General features: G+C 37.2%; 1 protein-coding gene across 2 annotated transcripts; it reads left to right on the top strand.

The window, feature by feature from the left end:
• Positions 1 to 352: 352 nt before the first annotated feature.
• Positions 353 to 13,747, top strand: LOC17887934 (ABC transporter A family member 1). 2 transcript variants are annotated; one of them, XM_023783562.1, is made up of 41 exons: positions 353 to 403; positions 527 to 688; positions 914 to 993; positions 1,073 to 1,241; positions 1,408 to 1,490; positions 1,842 to 2,058; positions 2,387 to 2,595; positions 2,696 to 2,756; positions 2,878 to 2,964; positions 3,111 to 3,343; positions 3,482 to 3,596; positions 3,678 to 3,767; positions 3,905 to 4,110; positions 4,195 to 4,307; positions 4,793 to 4,899; positions 5,058 to 5,120; positions 5,574 to 5,660; positions 5,929 to 6,027; positions 6,106 to 6,290; positions 6,788 to 6,842; positions 6,929 to 7,000; positions 7,289 to 7,990; positions 8,433 to 8,611; positions 9,070 to 9,280; positions 9,582 to 9,665; positions 9,776 to 9,817; positions 9,919 to 10,015; positions 10,109 to 10,236; positions 10,355 to 10,459; positions 10,540 to 10,686; positions 10,913 to 11,176; positions 11,254 to 11,389; positions 11,485 to 11,564; positions 11,653 to 11,760; positions 12,013 to 12,163; positions 12,299 to 12,435; positions 12,522 to 12,596; positions 12,691 to 12,994; positions 13,087 to 13,220; positions 13,297 to 13,358; positions 13,454 to 13,747. In XM_023783562.1, the coding sequence occupies exons 2-41, from the start codon at positions 602 to 604 to the stop codon at positions 13,533 to 13,535; spliced, it is 5,646 nt and encodes a 1,881-aa protein (XP_023639330.1). In that variant the 5' UTR covers positions 353 to 403; positions 527 to 601; the 3' UTR covers positions 13,536 to 13,747. The 2 variants fall into 2 exon arrangements, with proteins under 2 accessions (XP_023639330.1, XP_006296277.1); XM_006296215.2 differs by having other exon boundaries at positions 376 to 688.
• The last annotated feature ends 315 nt before the right edge of the window (positions 13,748 to 14,062 follow it).

Genomic DNA, 14,062 nt, shown 5'->3' with positions numbered 1-14,062 from the left:
TTATTCTGGTAATGTAATTGGCGTAGCAGAGTCAAGCCAACGCAACTCTAAACGAATGAGGATGCTCCACTCCATGGGGGAGCCCATGAAAGCTACCCCCTACTTGGCATTGACGCAAAGGTTCCTTTGTTTTTAGGGATATATCAACATCAACGACTGTGCACGTTAAGACATTATTTAATCTAATCTCTCATCTCTCCACTATTATTTTGTATTGTTATGTAATGATAATCTCTTTTTTGTTTGTTTTGGTTGATAATCTGAAAAAGAGTCTTCAAAGTAAAATATAACCAAGTTTCGTAAAAATTTTGTTTGGTTTGGGTCGACCACTTGTATTATTTTAAAGAGTTCATAAAATTGGGAAAAGAAAAAGAAGAAGAAAGGAAGCACAAATGTCAGTGAGGTGAGCCCAAGTCCTCGCCACCTCTCTCTCTTCTTCTTCTTCTTTTCGTGTTTGCTTTCCCAAGCATGTTATTGTATGGTGGTTTCTTCTTCAAGCCGATATTTCCCCTTTCTTTTCGATTAGATTAGAGAGTCTCTCTCAAGGATTCTGGGTTCTCAGCTGATTTACCAAGGAAAAAATTGGCAAACTCCGAACGAAATGGGTACTTGGAGGAGGCAATTGAAGGCCATGCTCCGTAAGAATTGGCTCCTCAAAACTCGTCATCCCTTCGTTACTTCAGCTGAGGTCTCTCTCTCTCTTCGCTCTCTTGTTACTTCTTCCAGAAACTGTTTATTTTACTATTCGTCGTCTGAGCTTTCTTCTGGGTCTTGTTTGTTTGCTCTCATTTTGGTGGTGCTCAATTGAATTTCTTATGTCTGTTTCTGAAATTTTTGTTTTTGAAATGATTTCGAATTGGCTAATGTTGATCACCTGCGTATATTTTTCTTTTTTTTTTTTTTGGGGGGGCAGATTTTGCTTCCGACAGTTGTAATGTTGTTGTTGATAGGCGTGAGGACTCGGGTTGACACCAGAATTCACCCCGCTCGCTCGTAAGATTACAGTTTTCTTTTTTTTTACATTCTCACTAGTCTCTCTTTGTTACTATAATTGGATTTTGATTTCGTGCAGCAACTTAGAGAAAGATAAGGTCGTCCAAGTGGGCAACGGCATCTCTCCTAGTTTCCCTCAAGTTTTGAAGCTTTTGCTTGCTGAGGGGGAGTATTTAGCTTTTGCACCTGACACTGATGAAACAAAGAACATGATCGACATTTTGTCTCTGAAGTTCCCCCAGCTGCGGGTATCATCACTTCTTCATCTTATACTGCATAGAAATCTTCTACGTCGATATTACTCTTTCTTTTGGCATTTAATTTCCTCTTTTACAGAGGGTTTAGTTATTAGTGACATTTTGGCTCAGTTTACTATTCATATGTCAATCCACCTTGCCTCTTCTGTTTCTGCAGCTAGTTACTAAAATTTTTAAAGATGACGTAGAACTGGAAACTTATATCACCTCTATGCATTACGGTGTCTGCAGCGATGTGAGGTATGTTTTGTTCTTGTTCGAGCTGATAGGAAGACAATTTCATCCCTGCTTTCTTGTTGCCTTCAAAAAAATTCTTTACATATGTCTGGTGATTCTATCTCTGTTTGGCCAGTGATTTGGTAAGGATTTCTTGAATAATGGTAGTATCTCCTTGGGTTAATTGTTACAATATGCTACACCTTTAATGATAATACAGCCTGAACAAGGTTGGTAAAAGGGAGATATTTTGGCTTCACATGTACAGTGTGTCTGCATTTTATCGTCACAGAGTAACATAGTCTTATAACTAGCTGTCTATGCTTTTTGTTCGCTTTATAGTTAAACTAATAAAGCCTCATCATGTTTGCTTAGGAACTGTTCGAATCCAAAAATAAAAGGAGCAGTGGTATTCCATGAACAAGGACCTCATTTATTTGATTATAGCATCCGCTTGAACCACACATGGGCATTCGCAGGATTCCCCAATGTCAAGTCAATCATGGATACAAATGGACCTTATATCAATGATCTGGAAATGGGGATTAATACCATACCAACAATGCAATACAGCTTCAGCGGATTCTTGACTGTATGCTCATTTATTTATTTTCATTTAAATTTTGTCTATTATGCGCCCATGATTCTTCTATCATCTTTGTAGCTCTCCCCATAAAGCTACTAAGCAGTACAGTAGCCAAATAATTCTTGTCTGTAGACTTTATCTTCCATGCTTTTTTAGGGAATATAGGGTTAACCAGAGAAATTCCAAATCAGGTGTTAGATTATCACACAGTAAACTAGTAGTTTCTATTTTAGTAAACTAGATCAATTCGTCAGATTTGAACTGAATTTCTTGAAATCTTTGGTTTTATCTTTGGTTTTCGTCCAGTTTTGATTGGTCTTATACCCTTTTGCAGCTTCAGCAGGTGGTAGACTCTTTCATTATATTTGCTTCGCAACAAAACGTCGACTTGTCATTATCACATTCAAATCTTGGTTCAGCAATACGCTTTGAGCTGCCATGGACTCTGTTTAGCCCATCAGTGATAAGAATGGTTCCATTTCCAACCCGCGAGTATACTGATGATGAGTTTCAATCCATTGTCAAAAGTCTAATGGGACTGTTGTATGTATCACCTGCTCTATGTTTCTTTTGCCCCTACATGTGTGTATGGTATTTGAACCTTTGTATGGTTTGGATGATTATATATAATTTTCTTGAACAGGTACCTTCTGGGATTTCTGTTTCCAATCTCCCGTCTTATCAGCTACTCTGTCTTTGAGAAGGTTGGTTTGGGTTTCTATACTTTGCTTACATTGGAACACAGCTGTTATGTATTTTACGTCTACAAATAGTTTTTTTTATCAATATTTGCTTCACTCAGGCCTCTTTCTTTTGAGCTTGCAGGAACAGAAAATAAGAGAAGGACTTTACATGATGGGCTTGAAGGATGAGATATTTCATTTTTCGTGGTTTATCACTTATGCATTCCAGGCAGGTTTTTCTGCTTGAAATTTGACTTGTGAACTTTTGTTTGCCTCTTCCCACAACAATGATCAGACCACAAGTTGTCAACACTATTGACTTCAGCTGGAAAAAGCAGACGCTTTTTTCTTTTCTAACTATACTTTGTTCTGCAGTTCGCATTGTGCTCTGGGATTATCACAGCTTGTACGATGGGAAGTCTCTTTAAGTATAGTGATAAGACATTAGTCTTTACATACTTCTTTTTATTTGGGGTCAGCGCAATCATGCTCTCATTTATGATATCAACATTTTTCACTCGAGCAAAGACAGCTGTGGCAGTTGGGACTCTAGCCTTTCTCGGAGCCTTCTTCCCATACTACACTGTAAACGATGAATCTGTCTCCATGTATGTTTATGCTTTTTCTTTTGTTTTTGTTTTTTTCTTTCCGTGACAGATGTTTAAGGGATAGGCAAAAATTATGCTTGTTGTCACAAACATTTGGTCTAGAATACATTAATGTAAATTTGAGTGTCGGTCTTTTAGGGTATTGAAGGTGGTTGCTTCTTTTCTTTCGCCTACTGCATTTGCTCTTGGGTCAATCAACTTTGCTGATTATGAGCGTGCACATGTTGGACTTCGTTGGAGCAATATATGGCGGGTATGGTAGTTATGTGTGTAGCTACAGGCCAAGGTTGATTCTCCTTGTATTTGTAACTTTTTTTGGTCAATCTTCATGTAGGCATCGTCTGGAATAAGTTTTTTTGTCTGCCTCTTAATGATGTTACTCGACTCTATTCTTTACTGCGTACTTGGTCTTTATCTGGACAAGGTACCTTCTTTTGCTACTTGTCTATATTTACTCCCTGCCTTTTAAAATGGATGTCTGTGATGTGATGATCAATTTTGTGAGCTAATTTTTTGGTTCTTGACATTGTTTGGGCCTAATCAAAGAGTTCATTTCCTCAGGTCCTCCCCAGGGAAAATGGTGTGCGGTACCCATGGAACTTCATCTTCAGCAAGTGTTTTAGGAGAAAGAAAAAAGACTTCCAAAATCCAGATCCCAAAACTAATATGTTTCCGGATAATAATATAAAGGCTACTCAGGGAGAGCCTTTTGATCCTGTTATTGAATCAATAAGCCTGGAAATGAGGCAACAAGAACTTGACGGGAGGTACTTTCATATCACAACCAAAAAAATCCAATTAATGTTTTACATAGCTGGACATTAAATTCACCTTTTAAGTTTTCCCTGTAGATGTATACAAGTTAGAAATCTTCATAAGGTCTATGCCTCAAGAAGGGGAAATTGTTGTGCAGTTAATTCATTGCAACTTACATTGTACGAGAACCAGATACTTTCACTTCTGGGTATGTCTTTCCTATTTATTAAACATTCTCATTTCCTCTTACCTTATTTATATTTGCTTACTAGAGTACCAGGTCAGAATCGTAATAATTCAGAAATTGTAGATTGGATTTAGTGTTGTGGCTTTTTTCTGTGTCGTATCGCTGAGAATTTCCATATATTACATTTTGGCCAACAAAATATATAGTTTTTGTTCACGAGCTCTTGTGTTGCATGTTCAGTGTAGCTAATGGTCAGTTTGATATATGAATTCGTTGCTGGGTAATTCTTTTTTTAACATATTAAGAAAGCTTTCTTATAACACATTATATTTTGATATTTTCTGTTCCCAGGCTTCTCAATGTTGTCTCTGATGAATCTTAGTCTCTGCAATAACTTCATGAACACCATGCATGCATCTTAATTGTCAGAAACAAAGAAAATCAAGTGAAGAATAGACATTGCTAATCTTGATATTCTCTTTATATCTTGCTTCATTTGCTTACAGGACATAATGGAGCTGGTAAAAGCACAACAATATCAATGCTTGTTGGCCTTCTTCCCCCAACGTCTGGAGATGCCCTGATACTTGGGAACAGTATTATAACAAACATGGTAATTTTTTTTTGTTGTTATTACTTGACTCTCTAATTTTCGTGGATAAAGCTCTAACTGCTAGTAAGATGCATTCTTTTTTTCTAGCATCACTTGAATACTATTTTCCCCCTGTTTCTTGCATTTTTGTTTCTAACTATATGAATCTCTTTTGGTAGGATGAGATACGGAAAGAACTAGGTGTTTGCCCTCAGCATGACATCCTCTTTCCAGAACTGACAGTAAGTGAATCCCTTCTTTGTCTCCTGGTCTTATTCTAAGTGCAGGTTCTGACTTCTGATACTTGCAATTCGAATCCAATATGATGGTTATATTATCTTTAGTTTCTTATATGATCAAAGAAAGAAAACAGAAAATTTTTCAGAATTGTGTAAAAATGGCCAGGAAAGAAAACACGACATTCTGTTTGCATTTAGGGAAAATTTGGTAGGTTTTCCCATGTTCTTCAAAATTACAGAGCTCATTCCTCAGATGTTACGTTTTTTTTAAAAAATTCTTTTACTGTAACTCTTTTTTTGTTCAAACATCTTCTGTAATCCAAATATGTTATAATATGAAGATGTTTGAACAAAAAAAAGATGTTTGAACATCTTCTATAGTTCAAATATAAACATTTTTGTTTTTCCATCCAAATATGTTATAATATGATGTCTGGATGTTTATATCTACTTTAGGTTAGAGAACACTTGGAGATGTTTGCGGTTCTTAAAGGTGTTGAAGAAGATTCCTTGAAGAGCACAGTTCTTGATATGGCGGAGGAAGTAAGTATGTAGTGAATAACAAGCTTTGTGAATTTTCCCTCTCTTACAAACCACATTCACACACTTGGATTTATGAATTCGATTTCATAGACTCTGGTTGCTAATGCTGTTATGGCCTAAAAGCATTACAAATTCAGACTGCCTAAGTTTGAGTCTGATCATAGTTTTGGAGGACAGAAGGACATTTTATGAAAATCTGTAGTTGTCTTCCCTGCCAATTTTGGGTATAGGTTACAGCTGTCTGATCTTGGGTATTGATTTTATCCAGGTGGGATTGTCTGATAAAATTAGTACACTTGTACGGGCGCTTTCTGGAGGCATGAAGAGGAAATTGTCACTTGGAATCGCATTGATAGGAAACAGTAAGGTGAGAAGGAAACACAAATACATCTTATTTCGTATGTTTCTTGTAATTAGCTGTCGTTGAATATGCTTCATCTTTCAGGTGATCATTCTCGATGAACCAACCAGTGGAATGGATCCGTATTCAATGCGTCTTACATGGCAGTTAATTAAGAAAATTAAAAACGGTAGAATAATATTGTTGACAACACATTCCATGGATGAAGCTGAGGAACTTGGAGATCGGATAGGAATCATGGCTAACGGGTCTCTTAAGTGTTGTGGCAGGTTAAGTGTTTCAAACTACTCTGGCTTTTTTTCTGTCCTTCTTTCGTGTTTTTTTTTTTTTCTTATAAAATTATTTCATCCAAAGTTAGGAAGAACAACGATGCATTTGTGGAAAGCATACTAATAACACAAATTATACCAAGCATTCATTTCATGGGATTGCTTGATTTGAATTAGTTACTATTAAGTGATATGATTGAGTTGATGTTGTCAAATGGTCGCCCATGACTCGTAGAAAGTGTTTTGATTTGGTGTTGGTGATGAGATCATTTAAAAAAAAAAAAAAAAAAAAGATAACCCAAGCTGATGCTATCTAACTAGACATATTAAAGTGCTTCACAAGTAAAAATAATTCTTTCTTTTTTTCTGATCCATGTGAATTATTCATGTCGTTCAAAAATAAAATAAAAATGGATTATTCGGGTAGATTTTTCTGAATTTATAGTTAACCATGTAACACTTGTACCAATTATTTTGGGGTCTTTATGGCTAAGCAGTTCGATTTTCCTGAAGCATCACTATGGGGTTGGTTACACTCTTACGCTAGTAAAGGTTTGTTTGTATTCTTTTTATTTTCGTCAGTGTTGTAAATATTTATATTTAGGACAACAATAACTGATTGTCCTTTATGTTTTTAGACTTCTCCAGCTGTCTCTGTTGCCGCACGTATAGTTCATCGTCACATTCCATCAGCAACATGTGTGAGTGAGGTATATTACTTACATTCTCTATGGAGATGGAGAGTATCTGAACAACTAATACATTTCATGAAAGAATTATTCTTCCTTGCTGCATGTTGTGATACTTTTCAGAGGTTCCAAGCTTCTAGAGTAGAACATCATTTGGTTAATAATCTTCCAATTGTGACCTAAGTTGCAAATTAATGGATATCATAGTATATTTATGGCTGCACATATTTCCCCTAGAGTAATTTGTTCCGCTTTTAGATAAGTTTAAAGCCCATCTCTTGCTAATCTTTATAAGTGATGATTGTCCAGGTGGGAAACGAAATTTCTTTCAAGCTTCCTTTGGCTTCCTTGCCTTGTTTTGAAAATATGTTCAGAGAAATTGAAAGTTGCATGAAGAATTCTGTTGACAGATCTAAGATTAGTGAGATTGAAGACTCAGATTATCATGGTATTCAGAGTTATGGTATATCTGTCACGACACTTGAAGAGGTGTTTCTGAGAGTTGCTGGCTGTAACTTGGATATCGAGGATAAGCCGGAAGATATATTTGTCTCTCCTGATACCAACCCTCCTCTGGTATGCATTGGATCTGATCAGAAAAGTATTATGCAACCTAAGTTGTTAGCAAGTTGTAATGAGGGCGCTGGAGTTATAATTACCTCAGTTGCAAAAGCTTGCAGATTAATAGTTGCTGCAGTTTGGACTTTCATTGGATTCATTAGCATGCAATGCTGTGGTTGTTCCATTATCTCAAGGTCAATGTTTTGGAGGCATTGCAAAGCATTGTTTATAAAAAGAGCAAGATCTGCTTGCAGAGACCGAAAAACAGTGGCATTCCAATTCATCATCCCAGCCGTTTTCTTGCTTTTTGGCCTACTTTTTCTTCAGCTCAAGCCACATCCTGATCAGAAATCCGTAACTTTGACAACTGCATATTTTAATCCTCTCCTGAGCGGTAACGGTGGTGGTGGTCCGATTCCTTTTGATCTGTCTGACCCAATTGCCAAAGAGGTCAGTTGAGTTTCATTTATATTCTGTGAACTGTGATATCTCTGAATGCATGTTCTGGCAGTTGAAATAAAATTAGGTGGCATCTTGTTTTACTCTATCCAGTAACTATCAACATTAATCCTGGTAAATTAAAATTCATTTTCACTCTCTACACAGGCATAAGAAAACTCATTGCTTGCTGACTTATTCGTTTCACTATTTGAGTTACTGTTACTGGCTGTAGAGGGTTTGCTCTTATGCAGCTGTCAACAATTGACCCAAGGTTTTGTTACAAGTAGTAGAGCAAGCACTAGTTCTGTTCCACATTTAATTGTTAAATTTTATGCTTGCATGACTTTGATCACAGTTGAGTCCATTTACCAAGCATTGTTTTTTTTTTTTTTTTTTTTTTTGTGACTACGAAGCATTGTTTATTTTCAAAACTTTTCTCCAATGCATTCAGGTTGCACAATATATCGAAGGAGGCTGGATTCAGCCTGTGCGGAATACTTCATATAAATTTCCTAATCCAAAAGAGGCATTGGCTGATGCTATTGATGCAGCAGGTCCCACGTTGGGGCCCACTCTGCTTTCAATGAGTGAATTTCTGATGTCTAGTTTTGATCAGTCCTACCAGTCAAGGTATGTATAGGTCAATAACAGATTCGTGCTTTGTTATCTTTTGTGAAAGTTAAGCTAAATAATCCGTGTGCTCCAGATATTGCTGGCTTCAAGTATTCTGTTCCCCTGTTTTTTTTTGCTAGAAGTGAGGGCTTAAGTCCTCCTAATTTAACTTATGCATTTAAGTTTGGAATGTCCCTTGTCGAATTGATTTGTGCCAATATGAAAGATGCATTGGTCATATAAATTTCAGCTTTTAATCGTTATTTATGATTTTCTTGTTTAAATACTTTTTGTTATTCTGCGAGACGTGCCTTACACTGTTATTTCTGAAAGAGTTAACATTGTTTTAGGCAAAACTTTTACTTAGGTGATATTTTCTTTGCATTTAACTTCTACGTTGGTGACCTTTTTGAGGAAGTTACGGTGTACTATTTTATGTACTGACTTTGCTAAATGCTACTTGTGAGTGTCTTTAGGTATGGGGCAATTTTAATGGATGGCCAGCATCCAGATGGGAGTTTAGGATACACCGTGTTACACAACAGTACTTGTCAGCATGCTGGTCCAATCTTCATCAATGTTATGCATGCTGCGATTCTCCGACTTGCTACGGGTAACAAGAATATGACAATTCAAACCCGAAACCATCCTTTGCCCCCAACAAAAACTCAGCGCCTACAGCGTCATGTATGTCTTTCTTTTTATAGTAGTTCCCTTTCTGTGGTATCAATTTTATTATTTTATTGAAATTATGTTCATTTTGAGCTAATTTAGAGTTGATGGGATCCTCAAACTGATCGTCGGTAAAAGGGAACCAATGTAAAAGTCTGTCTCAAAAAGTGACAGGGTTCTACCTTATTTTTCTTCGGACACAAATTATCAGATTCTACTGTCCCTGACTCCCTGTCTCCTCTCAAAAATTGTTTTCTTCTTATCAACAAAATGTCACGATACCAGTAGTTTTGATCTTATTTTCTTTTCAATGCAGGATTTGGATGCCTTTTCCGCTGCAATTATTGTTAACATTGCGTTCTCATTCATCCCGGCCTCTTTTGCTGTTCCCATTGTTAAGGTATGTATGTAAGGTCAAACCTCAAGTAGTTTTGGCATAAGGTTTTTGTTTAGTGCTACTTTTTCTAGTATTTTGTTCTGAATATCTCTATAATTATTTATTTTATTCAGGAGCGGGAGGTGAAAGCAAAGCATCAACAGCTTATTAGTGGGGTAAAACTTTCTCTGGAATACCAAATATAAGCATGGAATCAGTCCCAGGCTCTTACTTTTAATTCTGTAAAATTGGCCTCATGATCATTTATGGCTTGCAGGTTTCTGTTCTTTCATACTGGTTATCAACATACCTATGGGATTTCATCAGTTTCTTATTTCCGTCAACATTTGCAATGATCCTCTTTTATGCTTTTGGTAAGTTGGTTTTTAACTTCCATTTGCATTTGAACTCCTATTTCACTGTACTTTGCTATTACCTTTACTGAAATGATTGATTTCTTTCCTTAGGTCTGGAACAGTTTATCGGGATAGGTCGGTTTCTTCCTACTATCCTTATGCTCCTGGAGTATGGCTTGGCAATTGCATCATCAACGTACTGTCTTACATTTTTCTTCACCGAGCATAGCATGGCTCAGGCAACTTCTAGCTACTCTGTGCTCTTACGCATATTGTTAATTGTTTTTTCTCTTTCCTCAGTTACTTCATACTGTTAGATTTTTCACTGATGGATATATGCCTTCGTTGTAATCGCAGAATGTTATTCTTATGGTCCACTTCTTCTCTGGTCTTATCCTTATGGTTATCTCATTTGTTATGGGCCTTATTCCAGCAACTGCTAGTGCAAATTTATATCTAAAGGTGTGGAATTTTCTGATATCTTGATGTCAGTGAGCCTTGAAAAGACTAGGAACTGATTCTTTTTTGTTATGCTTCTACAGAACTTCTTCAGATTATCACCAGGATTTTGTTTCTCTGATGGATTGGCTTCATTAGCTCTTCTAAGGCAGGGAATGAAAGACAAATCTAGTCATGGGGTGTTCGAATGGAATGTCACTGGAGCGTCCATCTGTTACCTGGGTTTGGAGGTTAGAGTCTTCCATGTTCTTTAACCTTTTTTTTCCCTACTTCTGTGAAAACCTGGGAAATGGATCCATCATTCATGTGCCATGATTTCATATTTGTGAATTTAAAAGGTGGAATATTGTTGTTACTTATATGCTACTGTTGTTATTTTTTTCATGGAATAGACACAAAATTATAGTTAATATATATTATAGCGGCATGAAGTATGACTGTAATTATATTTCACAGAGTATATTCTACTTCCTTGTGACGCTTGTGCTTGAGCTGATGCCTGTCCAAAAGGTGATCTCGTTCTCAATTGGGGAGTGGTGGCAGAATTTCAAAGCTTTCAAGCAAGGTGCTGGTTCTTGTTCTACAGAGCCACTTCTCAAGGATTCGACTGGAGCCGTTTCCGCTGATATGGAGGATGACATAGACGTGCAAGAGGAAAGAGACAGGGTAATGTCGGGGTTGACAGACAACACCATGCTCTACTTACAGAACCTTAGGAAGGTATAGAAGCCTACTCGTTTTAGCCAAGCGTTAACAGAGATTCTCCTCTCTCTTTTCTTAAAGTACTACTGTTTCAGGTTTATCCTGGTGGCAAACATCAGACCCCAAAAGTAGCTGTACAGTCTTTGACTTTCTCGGTCCAAGCAGGAGAATGTTTTGGCTTTTTAGGGACGAATGGAGCTGGGAAGACTACTACCTTGTCTATGTTGTCTGGTATGTTGTGATTCCTTGGTATTTGGCGGAGCTGTTATCTTAATTACTTAGGGACAGCAAATAAACAACTGCAACACTTTGTTTGGGTGCTACAGGAGAAGAAACCCCAACTAGTGGGACTGCCTTCGTCTTTGGCAAAGACATAGTAGCGAGTCCCAGATCTATCCGTCAGCATGTATGTCAATTCATTGACTTTACCAATCCCACTGAGTCCGTAGAATGAACATTGAATGTTTTAAAACTCTTTTGTCTCTCCTACTCAGATTGGCTACTGCCCCCAGTTCGATGCTTTATTCGAGTATTTGACTGTGAAGGAGCACCTTGAACTATATGCAAGGATCAAAGGAGTAGTTGATCATCGAATTGACAATGTAAGTAGTATCTATTCAGATTTGACGTTTGATGCTTGCTTACACGCCTTGATGAGTTCTGTGATTCCCCAATAGTATTATAAGTTTTGTCTAAGTTAAATACCTACACAACATTGGAACAAATTCATCTTTCTCTACCGTCTAGGATAATTTTAAAAAATATATCCAAATCAAAACTATACTATTAGGTATATATCTAACTAGTGTAAGTTCCTAATTGGGTAATTCTGATATGTATTATCTAATAAACAGGTGGTTATGGAGAAATTAGTCGAGTTTGACTTGTTGAAACATTCTCACAAGCCATCGTTCACGCTTAGTGGCGGAAACAAGCGCAAACTATCCGTTGCTATTGCAATGATTGGAGATCCTCCTATTGTCATCCTCGATGAACCATCTACAGGTATAACCAAATAAAATTTTGGTTGACTTGCCTGACCAGTTTGACTTTGGAATCAGTAACGAGGACTTCCTCTCTGTTTTACACTAGTTCTTAACTTCTCAAGTTCTTACTTAGTGTTTTTTTTAAATGCTTCAGGTATGGATCCTGTTGCCAAAAGATTCATGTGGGATGTGATATCCCGCTTGTCGACAAGGAGTGGAAAGACAGCTGTCATTCTGACTACTCATAGCATGAATGAAGCTCAGGCACTTTGCACTAGGATCGGGATCATGGTATTTTTTAAACTCCTTTTGAACTCCTTTGGTCGTTAGTGTTTTAAATCTTTCCACCTTACAGAACCATACTCCTCAAATTACAGGTAGGAGGCCGCCTAAGATGCATAGGTAGTCCACAACACTTAAAGACACGCTACGGAAACCACCTTGAGTTAGAGGTACTTTTTAGTTTTTACAATGGTGTTTTGTTTCAATGGTAGGAAGGATCATTTTTTAAAGCTTGTGCATGATGTTGGCTGTCTTACAAATTAGGTCAAACCCAACGAAGTCAGCAATGCCGAATTGGAGACATTTTGCCAAATGATCCAGCAGTGGCTGTTTAACGTTCCTCCGCAGCCTAGAAGTTTACTGGGTGATCTCGAAGTTTGTATAGGTGTCGCTGACTCTATTACTCCTGAAACGGCTTCAGCATCAGAAATCAGTTTGTCTCCAGAAATGGTACAAAGCGTTGCCAAGTTTCTTGGTAATGAACAGAGAGTGAGTACTCTCGTACCTCCCATGCCTGAGGAACATGTGAGATTCGATGACCAGTTATCAGAACAACTGTTTCGAGATGGTACGAGCACACATGTCACATACATTTTTAGATTTTGCCTTCTTTCACGACTTGAAGCATAAAATATATTTTCTCTGTTTGATGCTGAACAGGTGGCATTCCACTTCAAATATTTGCGGAGTGGTGGCTAACCAAAGAAAAGTTTTCAGCGTTGGATTCTTTCATACAATCTTCATTTCCTGGTGCAACATTCAAAAGCTGCAATGGACTGAGTATTAAGTACCAGGTAAAATACTAAATCCATTGGCTCTAGGATTGCTCTTGAATTTGTGCTCAATGTTTGTCTATGGGTTATGTTGCAGTTGCCATTTGGAGAAGGAGGACTGTCACTTGCGGATGCTTTTGGACACCTTGAAACAAACAGGTAAGACATTCTTCTTTTAACTGCTTCCAATCCATGATCCGCACAAATAAGCCTTTGTTCGTCTGAGGAAAGAAATTTGCTTCTTTCTATGGCAGGAATCAGTTGGGAATAGCTGAATACAGTATAAGTCAGTCCACACTTGAGACCATATTCAACCATTTTGCAGCTAACTCATAACCAGTGATACTGTGATACCATTAATGCGGCTTCTGTAGCCACAGCCCAAAGAGATATCTAATCAAAATCATTATCTCATTTACCGAACATGGTTGTAAATATACATGAGAAAACTGTGCGCCTAATGTCTGTCTATACGTAAACGATGTTTCATATTTTGAACATGAAACGTTATCAATATACAACGAGATTTTCTCGGATATGTTTTAATCTTGCATGTCTTAAATGATTTAAGTACGTATTATGCACAATTGTAAGTATCTGAAAAAGAAGTGGATCATCATTATTAAAAGGGTATAAGTGGTAGTGCTAGGAAGATCTCAAACCAATTTTGATGACTATTAACGTATTAAGTTCAAACATAGTAAGAAAGTTTAGGTAGCTTTCTTATACGGAAAATTGAAGCTTACGACCCACCCCCACACATTGACATTGTTGGATTGATATTTAAACTCGAATATGTAATGATTGATCCGGTATATATTAGATTATTACCAGACCAAGGTTGTCAAATGATGAATCGTATG

This window comes from Capsella rubella, unplaced genomic scaffold, assembly GCF_000375325.1.
Source record: "Capsella rubella cultivar Monte Gargano unplaced genomic scaffold, Caprub1_0 scaffold_4, whole genome shotgun sequence".
Lineage (NCBI taxonomy): Eukaryota > Viridiplantae > Streptophyta > Magnoliopsida > Brassicales > Brassicaceae > Capsella > Capsella rubella.
This window is presented reverse-complemented; position numbering and strand designations above follow the sequence as displayed.

Bases quoted from the DNA above. Each gene is read 5' to 3' on its own strand.
- LOC17887934 (XM_023783562.1), top strand. From the start codon at position 602: ATGGGTACTTGGAGGAGGCAATTGAAGGCCATGCTCCGTAAGAATTGG. The intron at 10,460-10,539 runs GTGTGGAATTTT...ATGCTTCTACAG, and splicing joins GTGCAAATTTATATCTAAAG to AACTTCTTCAGATTATCACC. The intron at 13,359-13,453 runs GTAAGACATTCT...TTTCTATGGCAG, and splicing joins GGACACCTTGAAACAAACAG to GAATCAGTTGGGAATAGCTG.